Raw genomic sequence first — 20,223 nt, 5'->3', positions numbered from 1 at the left:
CCCTCACCATCCAAAGGTATGTACTTTGCAATACCGCGATATTATGAGGCAATCACTCGAAGTGCAATACCGCAAAGTTTAATGAGATCAAAGTACACACCTTTAGTTTATTGAGTTTAATGAGCATTTCTTGACGTAGATTCACATTTGTTGTGATAGGGAATTCTTGCTTGTTCTCCTTTTTTAGCCTCCACTATATCCTCCCCCCATTTTCACCATATTTGATATTTACACTAAGTTTTTCTTTTCTACTAATAATTTCATCAAACTGCACTAGAGTTGGCTCGATGAGATTGCTTTTATCCTTGTCCTTGTCATTGAGCTTGCCTTTGCCCTTGTTGCTACACCTGTACACCTACTCCAAAATCACTCACAGCTCGATATCGATTGCATGTTTGTCTACAACCACAACAAAATGCCATGCAAACCTTATCCTTACGTGTAGGCCTCAACCTTACGAATTGTCCGTGCATCAACCTTCTGATCATTATTGCCACCATCACAACCTTAGCTGTAAAGCTTATGATGGATAGACCAACGATGCATTCATGGTTGTACCTTAGCAAATAGGTTATTAGAAGTAGATTAGAGAGTGACCTCAATACACTATAGAATGAAAATAACATGATTGATTGATTAGAATTAGAGAGAGATTACAAGCTTTGGATATTAGCCATTTATAGGCTCAAAGTGGAGAACTACAATCAATGGTTGGATGGATATGCACCACAAGTGGAAATAAGAAGGATCATGCAAACTGCTAAGTATGGAGCTTGATTTACCCTTTATAACTTTTAATCTAAAAATCGCACATTAAGAAGGCCCCCATAGCTACCGTAAGAAAAATCACTTGTCAAAAAATAAAAAATTTACATCAGAACATTTTCTTTTCGTATCAATATTATGTTTGGACGACAACCAAAAAGTGATTGGAAAATGGCCCATTAGTTAGACAATAATCAATGGGCGGTGACCAATGAACGGAAGTCTTTCTAGACGGACTTGTCTTCTCAAGGACGACCACACATGGACGCATGGGAGAATTCAATTTGGAATTGTCTACACACGGCTACCTCTCATAAGAAAGGGCAACCCTAGAGGCCTCTTCTACACACAAGTGCATTGTGAAGTTGATGAGACAAGGTGTATGTGAGGTGGTGAGAGTGAAGCAAAGCGAGAGCTCCATTAAGAGCATAATCCCTTTGTAATCTACTTTTAGTTTGAATTACTAAAACCATTGAATGACTTCTTCCCTGTGAACGTAACTCACATTGGGTGAACCATGTACATTGTGCTCTCTCTCTCTCTCTCTCTCTCTCTCTCTCTCTCTCTCTCTCTCTCTCTTTTTTGTCGTCTTGTTCTCGTATGCAACAGTTTATGGATTGTATCTCTACACATCTCTTCGCATGGGTTTTCCTAGTATACATTCTGGTCAAATTTTCTAGCTCTTTGGTGTCCTTTTGCCATCAATTCGACTGTATGCATATACTTTTAAGCACGGGTTAGATTCTGAGTAATATAGACAATGTGGAGAGCACATAATTTTCTCATGTTTCAGTAGATTGAAGTGGAGGATGTATCCTTCTTCCAAACATCTCTTCGACAATCTCTTAAAGTTGCCTTTGACTTGGATGACCTCCCTTCTAGCCATTACGAGCTTGTTTTTTATTTACCGCTTGTAATATTTTTAATGGACTTTCCTTGATTTCACGTTTCCCATTACTAATTCAATCTGACATTACTAAAAAAAAGAGAGCTAAGGGAAATTACTAGAGTAGTATTGCACTTAGGCACATCGTAAATCAAGTAAAAGCAAGCTAATCTTGAGCTAGACAAAGAGGCTTAAAGAGATTACAGTAGTAAAACCTTCTAATCAAAATATTTATTGAAAAAAAGATTGATGTAAGCATTGCACGTTGCTCTTTGATACCTCTTTTTCTCCAGGGATCAACAGTTTACAATCCTCGGATGTCTGATAGGATTAAGCAAACAACAAGATGTATTGGGCGACCACAATGGTGGCTACTGGAAGGATATCATGCGCTACTTGGAATGGTAGCAAGAAATTAGAACTATACAGTTGAAATAACGGCCCCGGGGCCGGACCACTTGAAGTTTGTATGATAAGTAATTCTGCCGCATCCACCTATCTAATGGGAACCATTGATCCCACCTGAAAGCACGAGGGTTGTCCATTAGAAACTCATTCACAAGAAAAATAGAAAAATTCCATTCAACCTAAGAACTTACCTCTAAACCATGGTGCATAGCCATTGCTGATATTCGGGGAGGAGATAAAACTTTGAATTTACAACAAATCACAATTAGCATACCAACCTGTAACGATTATAAAATATCCCCCTTGAACTGGATTGATAGGAGAAGACATATCAACCATGACATTTGACCTTTCAGAAGCAATGTGATGGAGCGTTCAATCAGCTTAGATACCAAGCTCTTTGTGACTACAGTTTTTTATATTGCTCTATTAATTTAGACGCATGAAGTCGAGAGGTTGGCTCAATTGTGCATCCAAGGCTCCGTAGGTAGGATATCTGATCCATAAAACAGTTCATCTGGTCTCTCTCCAGGATATATTTTGCAAATCGTCTCAAGAAATGAATGGATACCTGTTTAGACGTGGCTGCAGCTACTCCCATGGCTCGTTCAGCGCACCTTTGCTGGAAAAATTCCTACAATCTCACAAGAACATAAGCATGTCAGTACAAAATCTTGCATTGAGCGTCTCACAAAAACTTGATCCACTGAACTCTTTCATTCCTACCTTTTCCATGTCACATGCCTGTTGCCAACAATTCCCGTTCGACAACTTCTAATTGCTACTACAAATCCCAAGGTTCATACCGTTGCAGTAGATTTCGATAAACTTCACAAGCTTTTATTAAAGCGTTAATTGCTCATCAGCTTGTGTTGCTTTACAAGCAAACTCTGAGCTTTCTGACGTGTTTCCTTGTCATCGATCATTGGAGGATTAACCCTTTTCATCTCTGTCTAAGCCTTTCCACCCCCAGCCTCTGATATCCTTGTTTTACTTCATCGATTGCTTATATTTATCCATGCAGATGACATTGTCATTTTTCTCCTGTAAGAGAACTAGGCACTGCCAAAGAATCTCCAGTAGGACCTTTCCTAACGCCACTATTCATCCACAATCATTACGCACAAGATGGTGTTGGTTTCTACACCTGGCCAATAAAGGAAATGGGAAATCTCATGAAGAACCTCACTAATTATGGGCAAAGATCAGCTTCATAAGTTCCAAGCTGTCCTGGCTCTACCCTCAAGCTATTTGATGAAGGCATAGCAGACAAGTACGGGATGGTATATCAAATATAGTGATGTATCATAGATGCATCATATATATCATGGAAGGGGCTTATACATACTGCATGATTTTTAACGAAGATATTCTAAAAAGGAGTGGTCGTGAAAACTCCCTTGCAGTGAAAAACTAAGTGCCTTTCAAATTTAATCGTAAACAACTATAAAAAAGGTTTAACCATCTCCACAACATCCATATTATACATCAAACCCTAAAAAAATTCCCAGAAGCTAGATGCTTTGTGTGTTTTCCAATGCTACTTTAAAATTTTATGAGACATCCTACTACAATTTACCCAAAGCATGCTATTTTAGTTGCGTATTTTTGGCCTTTTGTCAAGACCATCTTCTCCATACGACAGATAATGGGTTTATCTCACGCCCTAGGTATATGGACACCCACCTATCTCATGGTATTAGATGTATTGTTGGTCCACTACGCACCTCATCTCACCAGTTGGTGATAGAGACTGGCCGATACATAAGTATACCCCCCGAAGAAGGATTTTGCCAGGTTTACCGGAGCAAGCCAGAGACAGAGGAGCATTATATTTACCAACAAAAGCCAGGATATGCCAGTTGTGTCCTATAGAACAAGAGACAGAGCTACATCACATTTGTCATTGTCTGGTATACTATGAGATATGAGGCCGCTTTCACTGTCTATTCAGAGTTACATCACATTTGTCATTGTCCGGTATACTAGGAGATACGAGGCCGCTTTCACTGTCTATTAAGAGAGAGCTTTGGACCGTTGGCTAGAGTCATGAGCAGAGAATCAGGACTATTCTAGCACGACATGGGAGACGCCTAGTACGACTATCGACAGAGGTGGACATTGACGAATCTCTTCAGCGACTGATGCAATACTTTCTCGGACAACGCCCGATGCCAGGCATCCTAGGGCATGGATGATGATGATGATGATTTCCGTTTTCACGATCTTAGTCTTTTAGTTTAGTCTTTCTCTCTACTTCATTATATATATATATATATATATATTTTATTTTATTTTTTTGTAACCAGACATTGGACTAGATCCACAAGGATTGTATCAGTTTGGTCTCATAGGTCATTTTGGCCTTTTGAAGACGTTTAATATAACTTTCCATTTCATTTCATTTCTCTCTCACTTGACTAGAGCTTTTGCGGCCTTGGGAGGCTTGGAGAGGATGTGTTCGCAGGTTCAGTTCTAGGAACCTTGGACAAAGCTATGTTGTATGGGGTGCAGACATGGGGACCTTCTGTAGGCCAGGATGGTTGGAGCCGTATGGACGAGCCCTTGGTATATATGATCTCTCGACTGATCAGAGCCAAGGCCTCCGTACCCCACGCTATCATTCGAGCAGAGCTAGCTGCCCCTCCTATGGAGATTGAGGCGCTTACCAGACAGATATGCTAGACTGGCCCTTGAGTCTTCTAGACAGTTAGCTCTTCAGGGGGACACTTCATGCTGGTATGCACAGATGACATCATGGTTTCAGACGCATGGTTTCACCATGGACAGGCTGCCCCCTTTCCAATACTCTCTTCAGGCACCCTCCATGTCTCTTACACGGGTGGAGATTACTAGACTCATTCGTCAAGACCTGATCCAGCTGGATACCAGGAGGGCATGGATAGAGCCGCCACAGGAGCTGGGCACGAAGATGGATTTCTATAGAGAGCATCTTCTCCACCTCACAAGAGATGGGTTTGTGATTCGACCCAGCTACATGGACACACATATGTCTCATGGTTTGCAATGTGCCATTGGTCAGATACGCACATCCTCACATCAGGTGGAGATTGAGACTAGTAGATTTAGAGGGATACCAGCAAACAGAAGGCACAACTAGCACAAATGGTACAGGCCTCTCAGTGGAGAAGTGCACCACTCTACTGATTGACACTGCTGCATTAGTGGCATACCCACACACTCAGCCGGGCAAGAGACGACATTCTGGGAGCATGCCCCAGAATAGTTGGTATGATGAGGAGTGCAGAGAGATAAGAGCCCAGCTTAAGAGGGATCTTCTTTTAGGAGTCATCACGTACAGACAGTCTCGGATTGCTTTCTGATGCCTTGTGCGACGGAAGAAGCGAGCTCAGAATCTCAGATGGAGCGAGACTTATATCAGATGTTCTTGAGTAGGGACTCAGGAGAGGCATGGCGACTCTTCCATGAGCACTCCCCTCCCCCAGTGATTACTTCACCTGATGTATGGGGCCAATATGCGACATCATTATATACGGTTCCTAGACAGGAACCCCTTCCAGACCCTACCAAGCCTTGCCCAGCTACAAGCACTTTCTTTACATCTGAGATGGTACAAAGGGCCATCGACAGGATGAGGACCGGGAAGGCATATTATCATGACGGTCTAGTAACGGAGCACATTATACATGCCAAGGATATGCTGATGGAGGTTCTCGCAGTGTTGTTCAATCGTGCCATGTGTGAGGGATTACCTGAGACTTGGAGGTTGTCTAATATTGTGCCCATCTTCAAGCCTGGTGACCCTATGGAGTCTCGGAACTACCGCACTATTATGGTTGGACACACATTGGCACGGTTGTATGCATCTATTCTGGAGCAACACTTGAGTAATTGGGAAGAAGGCGAGGGTGTACAAGAAAAGGGTCAGGCCGGCTTCAGGAGGGGTTTCTCCACTCTTGATCATATTTTGACCCTCAGGGCCATCATTGAGGAGGGCAGAGCACATGGGAGACGGATCTATTGTAGCTTTGTGGATTTTCGCAAAGCATTTGACATGGTACCAAGAGCTCGATTGATGCGCAGACTACAGGAGATGGGGGTGCCCATAGAGGTGATTTGGGGGATTATGGCTTTGTACAGATCAGTGATGGGACATGTACGCACTCCGGAAGGGGTATCTGATTTAGTTCACTCTACTATTGGAGTGAAACAGGGCTGCCCATTGTCTCCTACTCTATTTGGTATGTATGTTGATGAGGTGTCTGATTACATTGACAAAGAGGGTGACAGGGGTGCCCGGCTGGCAGGGACGTGGATCCCATTGTTGCTATATGCTGATGATATTGTGCTGATATCTGACTCACCAGAAGGTATGCAACGAAATTTGGATGCACTATGCAGTTTTGCAGAGGATAGTGGATTATGTGTAAACCTAGGTAAAACCAAGGTTATGGTGTTTAACACCTCACCGCAATGGGTCAGGAGATCAGTACCTACTTTCAAATATGGTCAGGAGAATGTGGAGTATACAGATGCATACACTTACCTGGGGGTAGTCTTTAGTGGGCCGAGATTTTCTTTGAGAAGAGCAGCAAAGACTAGACTAACTAGAGCTGGTGCGGCTCTAGGAGGAATGGAGAGGATGTGTTTGCAGGTTAAGTTCCAAGAACCTAGGACAAAATTATGGCTCTTTGATACTTTGGTTGCTTCTACTATGTTATATGGGGTGCAGGTTTGGGGATCTTCTGTAGGCCAGGATGGTTGGAGGCGTATGGAGAAGCCCCTGGTATCTATGATCTCTCGACTGATTAGAGCCAAGGCTTCCGTACCGCATGATATCATTCGAGCGGAATAAGCTGCCCCCCCTATGGAGATTGAGGCGCTTACCAGATCAGTCTCCTTTGTATATAGTTTGTGGGATACTACCAGAGGCATATATGCCAGGGTGGCTCTAGAGTCCTCCAGACAATTAGCTCTTAATGGGGATACATCATGCTGGTATGCACAGATGGCATCATGGTTTCACCATGGACAGGTTGCCTCCTTTTCAATACTCTCTATAGGCACCCTTGAGGTCTCTGACACGGGTAGAGATTAATAGACTCATTTGTCAGGATCTGATCCAGTTGGACACGAGGAGGACATGGATAGAGCCGATACAGGAGTTGGGCACAAAGATGGCTTTCTATAGAGAGCATCTTCTCCACCTCACGGGGGATGGGTTTGTGATTCGACCTAGGTATATGGACACGCATCTTTCTCATGGTTTGCGTTGTGCCATTGGCCAGATACGCACGTCCTCACATCAGCTCGAGATTGAGAGTGGCAGATTCAGAGAGACACCAGTACATAACAGGATATGCAGCTTATGCCATCTAGAGCCAGAGACAGAGGTACATTACATATGTCATTGCACAGTGTACTATGAGATACGAGGCCACTTTCATTGTCTATTCAGAGAAGGTTTTGGGCCTCTATCTAGGGTCATGAGTTATGAGGATCAGAGATGTCTTGGGCTATATCTACTCGAGTTACACAGCCATACAGAAACTTTGCTGAGGAGAGCTAAAGAGAGACAACCCCAAAGACAGATCACAAATTTCTTTACACTAGATAATGTACACCCAGAAGAACAGAGAGAGGAGCAGCCAACAGTGGAGAGGTCTGTCCGCACTACTGGCATTCTCATAGACCCAGCATTGGAGCTAGGGAGATCTAGACGACCCCGATGGAGAAGAGGAGCTACACAATTTCGAAGGAGGCTACAGCAAAGGATTCGAGCCATACTTTTTCGTCGACCAGAGCGTAGATGAAGATGAATCTCTATTTCCCTCCCATATTGTCTACACATTGTACTGCTTAGTTCACACATTTCACGCCTTTCACCTTTCGCACCTATCAACTTAGTTTAGGATTCCGCAGTATTTATATTTTGTTATCCTAGTTTAATTTATTTTTGTCAATCTGACTTTGTATCAGAGACACCGCATTGTAACTTTCTGGTCTCATAGGTCACTTTCGCCTTTTGAAGACGTCAATATAACATTTCATTTCATTTCTCTCTCTCTCTCTCTCTCTCTTGTCCCACATTTCTTCACCATGGTTCAGAGCGTGCCTAGATGGCATTACCGCCCACCAATGTGGTCGTTTCCTCCTCCATCTCATGATTTAGCCCTTAATATACATACTTTGTCTTCTCATTGGGACAGTCTTCCCATGATTTTGAAAAAGCCTTCTCTAGCAATGGTCAGATGTAGCCTTTTGGACAATACTATTGACTAATGGAAGAATCTTTTTCTTGTAAAAAAATAAAATATTGAGACCGCAGAAGATAGAGGAGCAAAGCTCTCAAGTACATGGATACCTCTATTGCTTTATGCCAAGACATCTAGATGCGTTAAATGCTTATGCACATGACAATGGGCTCTCCATCAACCATGGAAAAACCAAGGTGATGGTATTCAATACTACAACACAATGGGTCAACATATCAACACCCATGTTTATATATGGACAAGAGATAGTGGAATATGTAGACTCTTTTACATATTTTGGAAGTTGGTGTTGTATTCAATGGACCTACTTTCTCTATGAGAGGTGCTCTTGAAGCAAGATTGACGAAGGGATATGTAGTATTAGGAGGACTAGAGAAAGTATGTTCACAGATGCACTTTCACGAGCCACACACCAAGTTGTGGCTATTTGACACATTGGTCACTTCCACCATGCTTTATGGAGTGAAGATATGGGGGCCTAGCCTGGATCATCATAGTAGATCAGGGCCCACGTATGATGGATGGAGATCCATGGAGAGACCACTTGTATCTATAATATCCATATTGATCCAAGTGAAAGCCTTAAAGCCACATGAGATTATCAAAGCTGAGATGAGTACACCACTAATTGTAGTGGAGGCTCTTGCTAGATGAGTGTCTTTCAATCATATCACATGGGAACTACCACGGAACACATACGCGCAACAAGTTACCAATGAGGGTGATACCTTATGTTGATTTTCACAGATATCATCTTGATTGGAGCTACATGGATATCGTATGGACAAGAGACCACCTTTTCCGTACTCTCTGAATGCACCATCCCTCACCCTCACATTCAGAGATTAGCAGGATTATCAAACATGATCTCATTCATCTGCATACTAGGAGGACTAGGGTGTCTTCGTCGTATGAGTTGGGGATGAAGATGCCTTTTTATCGAAACCATGTTCTCTGAACGACTTATGATGGGTTTATCTCACGCCCCAAGTATATGGACACCCACCTATCTCATGGCATTAAATGGTTTATTGGTCAGCTACACACCTCATTAAACCAATTGGAGATAGATTGGCCAATATAGAGGTATACCCCTAGAGGAGAGATTCAACAAGGTTTGCCAAAGAGAGCCAAAGACACAGGAGCACTATATCTGCCAATGCACATCATACTATGAGATTCACGTGTGTTTTTATTGCTTTGGCCCCTTATCCCGCACCATGGATTACTATGATCAAAGGTGTGTAGGTCTTTTCTTGCTAGAGATTCGTACACTAAAAGAGACTACCCTAAGGAGCAGAGGACCTACACATAAAGGATCCATATGAAGGCAGATCACTACCTTTTACAAAGCGACTACTCGCGATGGCCCGCCACAAGTTACCCAATCACACCTTCATTTAGGGCATTCTTCTTGATCGAGCCATCCACCTAGGCAGCTCACAACGCTCAAGGACAAAGCTATTTCGCCAATCCCGCCTTCTCACAGAAAGAAAACTTTGGATAGCCGAAGAATTGACCATAAATCAGCTCGAGGCTAAGGAACCGAGCTCAAGAAGATGCACCATGCTCGTAAAGAAGGCAAATGGGTGGTCTATCGAGGTGGTAAAGCCATCATTCAAGAATTTCGATCTCCCAAACCAGCCCCCTCCCCACCTTAACCCCCCTAGGCTCTTTCCTTCTCTTTCCCTCTCTTTTATTCCTTGCCGGACCCTTAGTCCTTAGCTGATATATATCCCACGTCCTCAACTCTACAAAGTAGTTTTAATGTTTTGTTCTCGGTCCCATAGGTCGTATCTGACCTCCGTGACGGTAATTCAATCTATCTATCTATCTATCTACCCATGTGAAGCTAGGGGGAGCAAAGTTAACGTATGCTCTGCATTTACTCGAGCACGGAGCTTGGGCAAAGCAACTTCTCTCTCTCTCTCTCTCTCTCTCTCTCTCTCTCTCTCTCTCTCTCTCTCTCTCTCTCTCTCTCTCTCTCTCTCTCTCTCTGCTGCCCCTGCCCCTCGTGCTCCCTGCCCGCCAATGCTCCGCCCTCACGCTTCTCCCCCTGCTGCTCCCGCACCCTCTCTCTCTCGCGCTCTCTCCCGCACCCCCTGCTGCTACTCCCCCCCTCTCTCTCTGGCGCTGCCCGCCCCGCTCCCTCTCTCTATCGCGCTGAGCCCCCCCCCCCGCGTCTTCACACTAGCTGCGGATCGAGACTGGGAGATACAGCGGAGTACCAGCAGAGGCCAGGACATGCCCCCTGTGTGACATCGAGCCTGAGACAGAGCTGCACTACACATGCCACTGCCCCGTCTACTACGAGAAACGAGGCCGCATCCATTGCTTGTTCAGAGAGGGCTTTGGACCATTCTCTAGAGTCGTGTAGTACGAGGAGCAGAGATGCCTGGGTGTGTTTTTGCTCGAGCTGGGCAAACACAAAGAGAGCCTGATGAGAGGAGAGGCTAGCCAGTCTCAGAGAAAGATCACAGACTTCTTTAGAGCTGCCACTGGACACCCGCAGGAGTTATTACCACAGCAGAGCTCGTCGCTTTACACCAGAGACATACAGACCGATCAAGCGACTGAGCTGGGGCAATCCAGACGCCCACACTTGCGGAGGACTACACAACATCGATGGAGGCTGCATCAGAGGATTCGGGTCACTTTGGCTCGACATGCACGACGCCCGGTTAGACTACTGACCATGGAGGAGATTGATGAGATCCACCAGCGACCAATGCTGGATCATTTGTGATCTAGCTATCCCAGCTAGCTGTTTAGCTACTTAGTCCACACCCAGCAGTTTACGATTCCATAGCATTTTATTTTGTTAGTTTGTCATTTTGTCATCTTGTTACTCTGACTTGGTATCAAATCCACCACATAACTTTCTGGTCTCATAGGTCACTTTGGCCTTTTGAAGATGTTAATATAACATTTCATCTCTCTCTCTCTCTCTCTCTCTCTCTCTCTCTCTCTCTCTCTCTCTCTCTCTCTCTCTCTCTCTCTCTCCCCTCTTTTTCCCCCCTCCTCTGTCTATCACGGAAAAACACCCCCCCCCCCCCCCCCCCCCCCACCCCTCCCTCAGCCCATCCTCTCTCTCTCCTCTCTCTCTCTCTCTCTCTCTCTCTCTCTCTCTCTCTCTCTCTCTCTCTCTCTCTCTCTCTCTCTGATTCTTTGAGCCTCACCGGAATGGATCCACTTGAAGAAGACCCTGCACAGGACACAGAAGCAGCCAATGTCTCACCTGTTTGCAAGCCGCGAGCAAAGGCAACCTTCATGCTCACGAATAAGCGGATGGTACACGCCTCTCAGTGGAGGAGTGCACCAATATACTGACTGAGACACTGCATGGGGCTGCATCAGTGGCATATCCACACACTCAGCCGGGTAAGAGACGGCATGCTGGGAGCATGCCACAGAGTAGTTGGTATGATGAGGAATGCAGAGAGATGAGGGCACAGCTTCAGAGGGATCTTCTGTTAGGAGTCATCACTTACAAACAGTCTCGGATTGCTTTTCGACGCCTTGTGCGACGGAAGAAGCGAGCTTACCTAGCTCAGATGGACCGAGACTTATATCAGATGTTCTTGAGTAGGGACTCCGAAGAGGCATGGCGACTCTTCCATGAGCACTCTCCTCCCCCAGTGATTACTTCACCTGATGTGTGGGGCCAATATGCGACATCATTATATACGGTTCGGGGACAGGAACCCCTTCCACACCCTACCAAGCCTTGCCCAACTATGAGCACTTTCTTTACGCCTGAGATGGTACGAAGGGCCATCGACAGGATGAGGACCGGGAAGGCATATGATCATGACGGTCTAGTAGCGGAGCACTTTATACATGCCAAGGATATGTTGATGGAGGTTCTCGCAGTGTTGTTCAATCGTGCCATGTGTGAGGGATTACCTGAGACCTGGAGGTTGTCTAATATTGTGCCCATCTTTAAGGCTGGTGACCCTACAGAGCCTGGGAATTACCCCACTATTATGGTTGGACACACATTGGCACGACTGTATGCATCTATTCTGGAGCAACACTTGAGTAGCTGGGCAGAGGGCGAGGGTGGACGAGCATAGGGTCAGGCCGGCTTCAGGAGGGGTTTCTCCACTCTTGATCATATTCTTACACTGAGGGCCATCATTGAGGAGGGCAGAGCACATGGGAGATGGATCTATTGTAGCTTTGTGGATTTTCGCAAAGCATTTGACATGGTACCAAGGGCTCGATTGATGCGCAGACTGCAAGAGATGGGAGTGCCCATAGAGGTAATTTGGGGGATAATGGCTTTGTACAAATCAGTGGTGGGACATGTACGCACTCCAGAAGGGGTATCTGATTTAGTTCACTGTACTATTGGAGTGAAACAACGTTGCCCATTGTCTCCTACTCTATTCGGTATGTATGTGGACAGGGGTGCCCAGCTGGCACGGACGTGGATCCCATTGTTGCTTTATGCTGATGATATTGTACTGATATTTGACTCACCAGCAGGTATGCAACGACATCTGGCCGCACTACGCAGTTTTGCAGAGGATAGTGGCCTGGGTGTAAACCTAGGTAAAACAAAGGTTATGGTGTTTAACACCACACCGCAATGGGTTAGGAGATCAGTACCTACTTTCAAATATGGTCACGAGATTGTGGAGTATATAGATGCATACACTTACTTGGGGGTAGTCTTCACGGGGCCGAGATTTTCTTTGAGAAGAGCAGCAGAGACTAGACTAACTAGAGCCGGTGCGGCTCTAGGAGGAATAGAGAGGATGTGTTCTCAAGTTCAGTTCCAGGAACCTAGGACAAAGTTATGGCTCTTTGATACTTTGGTAGCCTCTACTATGTTATATGGGGTGCAGGTTTGGGGACCTCCTATAGGCCAGGATGGGTGGAGGCGTATGGAGAAGCCCCTGGTATCTATGATCTCTCGGCTGATTAGAGCCAAGGTTTCTGTACCGCATGATATGATTCGAGCGGAATTAGCTGCCCCCCCTATGGAGATTGAGGCGCTCACAAGATCAGTCTCCTTTGTACACAGTCTATGGGATACTACCAGAGACAGATATGCCAGGGTGGCTCTAGAGTCCTCCAAACAATTAGCTTTTAATGGGGACACATCATGCTGGTATGCTCAGATGACATCATGGTTTCAGACACATGGTTTCACCATGGATAGGTTGCCTCCTTTTCAATACTCTCTTCAGGCACCCTTGAGGTCTCTGACATGGGTAGAGATTAATAGACTCATCCGTCAGGATTTGATCCAGCTGGACACGAGAAGGACATGGATAGAGCCGATACAGGAGTTGGGCACAAAGATGGCTTTCTATAGAGAGCATCTTCTCCACCTCACGGGGGATGGGTGTGTGATTCGACCTAGCTATATGGACACGCATCTTTCGCATGGTTTGCGTTGTGTCATTGGCCAGATACACACGTCCTCACATCAGCTCGAGATTGAGAGTGGCAGATTCAGAGGGACACCGGCAGATAACAGAATATGCCGCTTATGCCATCTAGAGCCAGAGACAGAAGTACATTACATATGTCATTGCACAGTATACTATGAGATACGAGGTCGTTTTCACTGTGTATTCAGAGAAGGTTTTGGGCCTCTATCTAGGGTCATGAGTTACGAGGATCAAAGATGTCTTGGGCTTTATCTACTTGAGTTACACAAGCATAGAGGAACCTTACTGAGGAGAGGTGAAGAGAGACATCCCCAGAGACAGATCACAGATTTCTTTACACTAGATACTGTACACCCAGAAGAACAGACAGAGGAGAAACCAGCGACGGTGGAGAGGTCTACCCGCATCACTGGCTATATCTACTCGAGTTACACAGCCATACAGAAACTTTGCTCAGGAGAGCTAAAGAGAGACAACCCCAAAGACAGATCACAAATTTCTTTACACTAGATAATGTACACCCAGAAGAACAGAGAGAGGAGCAGCCAACAGTCGAGAGGTCTGTCCGCACTACTGGCATTCTCATAGACCGAGCATTGGAGCTAGGGAGATCTAGACGACCCCGAGGGAGGAGAGGAGCTACACAATTTCGAAGGAGGCTACGGCAAAGGATTCCAGCCATACTCTTTCGTCGTCTAGAGTGCAGATGAAGATGGATCTCTACTCCCCTCCCATATTGTCTTCACATTATACTTACTGCTTAGTTTAGGATCCCGCAGTATTTATATTTTGTTATCCTAGGTTAATTTATTTTGTTAATCTGACTTTGTATCAGATACACCGCATTGTAACTTTCTCGTCTCATAGGTCACTTTGGCCTTTTGAAGACGTTAATATAACATTTCATTTCATTTCATTTCTCTGTGTCTCTCTCTCCATGTGAAGCCACGTGAAGCCTTATGGGAAGCATCGAAGAAGTGCTAATGGCTTCCCCCATGTATAACAAGACGCATACCTTGACGGCCGCACACAAAGCCTCCTTCATGCGGACAGGGAAGAGAATGTCGGCAATAGAGAAGGAAATGAGAGAAAGGAGAAATGAAGTGGAAGAGTGGAGGAAGGAGATGAGCACTATTCTTTGAAGATGGACTGAAGAAAGAGATAGCATGCGTAGGAGGATCGCTTCACTGGAGGAAAAAGTGGTCATCCAAGATTCCACCATCCGCACTCTACAAGGTGCGCTTTTTGAAGCCAAAAGTGGGCAACTTGAAGAATGGGAAGTCAACCTTCCGTGTTGGAGGAGCTGAACACAATCAAAGAACAAGTGCGGGTCATCAAGGAGAAGGAAGAGAAGTCATCTTGGGTCGAGGTCATCACCAAGACACAAAAGAAAGTGGAGGCGGCCAAGAAGTGGATCGAGGTCACCTAGCAAGGGAAAGGTAAAGACACTTCTTATACACCTACACCTACCATCATTAAAATGACCCTTGAAGAAGAGCAAAGAAGGCTGGTACGTGCCTTACATGTGAGGGCCATTGGCCTCAAGGATATCAACAACATTGAAAAAGGGGTCACAAGCCTCATGTCTATGATGAGAATGGAGAAGCCTTTACACACAAAGGCATGGAGAGTGGGCAAGAGGAGTGAAGGCCCGTGAGAGTCCTGAAAGGACAGAGCACTCATACTACGTTTCCCCTCCTTGAAGGAGTTCTTGAGGAAAAGGCCAACCCTTAAGAAGAGAGGTATTTTTCTCAGTGATGATCTCACCCTCTTGCAACTGGCTCACATCAGAGAGGTGATGCCACAGATTACAATAGCAAGGGAGAAGTGAAAGATAGCTTTCTACAGAGATGGTCAGGTGGTGATTGTGGAGCGACACTCTACATGACGGTGTGAGACCTATGGAACCATACTGAAGATGGCAGCCTGGAATTGTAATGGATCTTATAGGTTGAATGTGGGCGCCTTTGAGAATAGCTTTCCATTCAGGGACATAATTTCCTTCTCAGAGATCCATCAAGCCCTTGGACAAAATGATACCACATGTAACCGGATATAGATGGGAGACAACTTGCCAGACTGATACACGATTTGAGCATGGGAGCATCGAGGGGAGTAGCACAATTATTCAAGCAGGAGCTACAACCACTTCTACACATTATACGAAGAGATGATCATGCTAGATAAATGTGGATGAGGCTGAGGGCCGACAAAGGCCAATTTTTATACATTGCCATATGCTACTTTCCCCCCAGTACATCAATTTATGCCCAATACATCAGTTTATGCTGGTCCTAGAGGGCAATGACCTTTCTTTGTCCTAGACGATGACATATGGGAGTTTTTGAAGGATGGTGACATCAACCTCCTAGGGGACTTCAATGCTCAGACAATCTTCTATGACACTTCCGAAGAGATTCTTAGAAAGCTCGATGTAGGAGATTTGGGGCTTGGTAGACATTCACAACACGAAAAGCAGACAAAGTATGGAAGACATCTCACGAGATTATGCATGAAGAAGATGGAATAGACACTTTCCTTGCTGGTATCAAGGATATTACTGAGCAACTTATTTCTTCAGGCAAAGTCATTTCTCTGGCAGTTCCCTTGTGCAGATTTTTCTTGATGCTTTGCCAGATTCTTACAAGACTTTTGCTAGTACTTGGAGATTTATGACGCAAGGAAATTCTGAAGTTGTCAAGTTTGATGAATTATTCACATTGCTGTTGCATGAGTCTGTTTTTAGAAAAATAAGGGCTACACAGCGTGCAGTTGAATAGGCCTTTATTGCTGCTCATAGAAATAGTGGTAACAGTAATGTAGCCACTTCTCATGGTTCTTCTGTGAGTGGAAAGGCACATGTTCCTAATGCTACTGCTAGCAGCACTTTGTCTAGAAATTCTAGTGAAAAGGGCAAAAAGAAGATGCGTTATCATTATTGTAAAGCTAATGATCATTTCATCAAGCAATGTCTAACATGTACTCCCCCCTCGATCGGAACAGAGGGTGCCCATAGTACATTTCGAGACATTTTCAGCCATAGCCAACGGAAAAGATAGACCAAACGACTCTAAGCAATTCAAACAACAACTGAACTGAAAGGGATTCACGACACACGAGACAGGGAGTGGCGGAGTTCCACCCCGAGAGAGCACTGGCCCCAAACCTAGGCCCCCCTTTTGGTATTTCTCTATATTGCTTCAACAAGGTACAACGTCGCTAATCCGTCCTCTGCACCTCCACGCAAGAGCGTGCCAGAGACTGAGCCCATGACACATATTTAAAGGCCCTTGGCCTATGAAAAGCTATTCCAAGAAAAGCTTCAACCTCAAAAGCATCTAGTCCAAAAACATCTTCCCCAAAAGCTGGCAGCGCAAAATAGAGAATTCCGTACAACTGCCGCGTCAAAACTTGCCAGTGCAATTCGCGGAAGTCTGTACAGCCTACCACGTCATCAACAAAAATCATGGGCGTCCGTACAACTGCCACGTCATCACCATTTTCGCAAGAGATTGAGTGTGTGTGTGGTCCTATTTAATTTTAAGGGCTTTACGTCCCTTGGGCCCCATCGAACAGGGTCCCATAGGTTGGTGGAAACTCTTCTTTAAAAATAGGCCACTTTGCGAAACTTTGCAAGTTGGCGAAACTTCTTCTGCTGCTTCTCATGCTTCTATGGTTTAGGCTTCTCCGCCGGGATTTGCACGTTGGCTCCGTTCTTCAATGGCTTGACACGTCAATAGTTTGTGACAGACCCTCGGTGGACCACCATGGGAGATGTCGCCCTCTCGTGGTCGAGGCCCTTACTTGATTAATATCCTTCATGCATAATTTATGGGAACTCCCCAGAGAAAGATATGCTCTGCTAGCCCTAGAGTCATCTCGACAATTAGTGCTACAAGGGGACACAACATGCTGGTATGGGCAAATGACTTCATGGTTTCAGCCACATGGCTAGACTGCCTCCGTTCCAGTACTCCTTGGATGCACCCCTCCCTATCTCTCACACGCACAGAGACCACTAGACTCATACATCAAGATTTGATTCAGCTATATATCAGGAGCACATGGATACAACCGACACAGAATTTGGGTACGAGAATGGCTTTCTATAAAGAGCATCTTCTCCAACTAACACAAGATGGATATGTGATCAGACCCGCCTATATGGACACTCATTTGTCCTATGGGATACGATGTGCTATTGGTCAGATGCGCACATCATCGCATCAGCTAGAGATTCAGACTGGAAGATTTAGAAGCGTACCAAAAAGGCCAAGATATGGGAGTTGTGTCATATAGAGCCAAAGACAGAGTTACATCACATTTGTCATTGTCCGGTATACTATGAGATTTGAGGCCGCTTTCACTGTCTATTCAAAGAGGGCTTTGAACCATTGGCTAGAGTTATTAGATATCACGATCATAGATCCCTCGGGTTGTTTTTGGTAGAGCTACGCAGACACAGGGAGAGTCTCTTGAGGAGATCAGGCAATGGAAGACACCCACAGAGGAAGAATACTGACTTCTCTAGAGCAAGGCCTCAACAGACAAATGAGCATGCCTCACAGCACACTTCAGAGCGCATTTGTACCAGAGGTATATGAGTTGATAGAGCCATTGATCTTGTGAGAGCTAGACGCCCACATCTACGAGGGCGACCACGACATAACCGGAGGCTCCATAAGAAGATCATAACTAATCTAGCACGACCTCGGAGACGCCCAATGCGACTATTTATCGAGGCGGACATTGACAAAGCTCTTCAGCAGCTAATGCAGTACTTTCTTGGACAACGCACGATGCCAAGCATCCTCAGGCACCAATGATGATGATGATTTTAGCCTTTTATTTTACTTCACTTTCACTTCATTTTATTTTTGTACCCAAACATTTTATTTTTGTGTCCTGACATTGGATTAGATCCACCAAGATTATATCACTTTGGTCTTATACATCGTTTTGGCATTTTAAAGAGGTTTAGAATAACATTTCATCTCTCTCTCTCTCTCTCTCTCTCTCTCTCTCTCTCTCTCTCTCTCTCTCCGCCTCTCCGCGGGCTGCTGCCCCTGCTCCATCGTGGGCTGCTTCCCTTGTACGCTCTCTTTCTTTCTTCTCACGTTGCTCTCCTTGTTCACGCTCAGCCCGCACACCCCCGATGAGCTGCTCACACAGTGAGCTGGGGGTTGCTCACGCCACCTCCCTCTTGTGGGTTGGGGGTTGCTAGAGCCGCCCCTCACAAGGACTAGCGGGCTGCCCTCTGCCTACGTGTCCATGGTTTTGCTAGGTGTTGCTTCCCCATCACAAAAAAATGGAAACCATTTCCCTTGCTCCACCTTCACAGCACACGGAAGCCATGAATGTTTCACCTACTTGCAAGCCGCGAGCAAAGGCCAACTTCATGCTCACGAACAAGCGGATGATGCAAATGGAAAGGGAAATGAAGGAATGGAAAACAGAGATGGAAGGATGGTGGAAGAAGAAGGCCAACTCCTTCCAATGGTCTTCAACGAAAGCCCACAATGGAACAAGGAGAAAGAGAACCTAAACGCAGAGATACAAGCACTTAAGGCGGACTCACAGACACTCAAAGAAGAAGTTTCAGCCGTCAAACGGGAGCTTGTTGACAGAGTAAGCAGTGGACTAGAGGAGGTGAATTTCAGTCCTCTGTGATAGAGGAAATCAAGGTAATCAAGAAACATGTAAGGATGATCAAAGAGGAAGAGAAATTGAATGTGCTGAAGACGTCTTCATGGGCAGATATGATAACAAAGATACAGAAGAAGGTGGAGGAGGTCGAAAAATGGATTGAGGTCGCCAAGAAAGGGAAAAGTAAGGAAGCTCCTTGTACACCGCCGCTTATCAACATGACCCTCGAAGAGGAACAAAGAAGGCGGATGTGGCTCTACATGTGAGAGTGACCGACCTCAAGGACAAACAATGTGGAGAAAGAAGTCACAAGCCTCACATTGGGAAAAGGCATGGAGAGTAGGCAAGAAAAGTGATGGCCCGGGAGAGTCTTCACAGGAGAGAGCTCTCATACTACGCTTCCCCTCCTTGGAAGAGAAGAAGGAATTCTTGAGGAACAGGCATACTCTCAAGAAGACAAGTATTTTCCTTGGCGATGACATTACTCTCTCAAAGCTCGCAAATATGAGAGAGGTAATGCGAGAGATTACATGGGCAAGGGAGAAGGGAAAGATAGCCTTCTACAGAGATGGTCGGGTGGTGATTGTAGAGCGGCACGTTGCATGACGGTGCGAGACCTATGGGACCACACTGAAGATTGTTACTTGGAATAGTAATGGCTCTGAGGTTGGACGTTGGTGCATTTGAGGACACTTTCAGAGACAGTGACATTGTATTCTTCTCAGAGACTCACCCAGCCCCTCGACATGTGATGCCACATGTGGTGGGATATAGATCATAGTTACATGGGATGGCGGCTCGGGGTTGGGGTCGGGAACAGGGACGGGATGGCAAAAGTCAAGAAACAGGGACGGGG

At 45.4% G+C, this 20,223-nt stretch overlaps 2 protein-coding genes across 7 annotated transcripts in view; one reads left to right on the top strand and one right to left on the bottom strand.

The window, feature by feature from the left end:
* Positions 1-1,838: 1,838 nt before the first annotated feature.
* SRS2 (P-loop containing nucleoside triphosphate hydrolases superfamily protein) overlaps positions 1,839-20,223 on the bottom strand; it is a 221,544-nt gene continuing 203,159 nt past the window's right edge. For 5 of the 6 annotated variants that reach the window (XM_086517617.1, XM_086517616.1, XM_086517618.1 and 2 more), the window contains 3 exons: positions 2,631-2,693; positions 2,251-2,555; positions 1,839-2,173 (listed from right to left, as the gene is read on the bottom strand). In XM_086517617.1, the coding sequence (XP_086373743.1) occupies positions 2,466-2,555; positions 2,631-2,693 (153 nt within the window). In that variant the 3' untranslated portion in view covers positions 1,839-2,173; positions 2,251-2,465. The remainder of the gene's footprint in view (positions 2,174-2,250; positions 2,556-2,630; positions 2,694-20,223) is intronic. The other variant, XM_086517614.1, reaches the window with a different exon arrangement.
* LOC147451719 (uncharacterized) lies at positions 7,219-7,854 on the top strand. Its single transcript, XM_086517622.1, has one exon. The coding sequence runs from the start codon at positions 7,219-7,221 to the stop codon at positions 7,852-7,854; it is 636 nt and encodes a 211-aa protein (XP_086373748.1).

This window comes from Adiantum capillus-veneris, chromosome 8, assembly GCF_014529385.1.
Source record: "Adiantum capillus-veneris isolate H3 chromosome 8, ASM1452938v2, whole genome shotgun sequence".
Lineage (NCBI taxonomy): Eukaryota > Viridiplantae > Streptophyta > Polypodiopsida > Polypodiales > Pteridaceae > Adiantum > Adiantum capillus-veneris.
The sequence above is the reverse complement of the archived record's forward strand: the minus strand, read 5'-3'. Positions and strand labels throughout refer to the sequence as shown.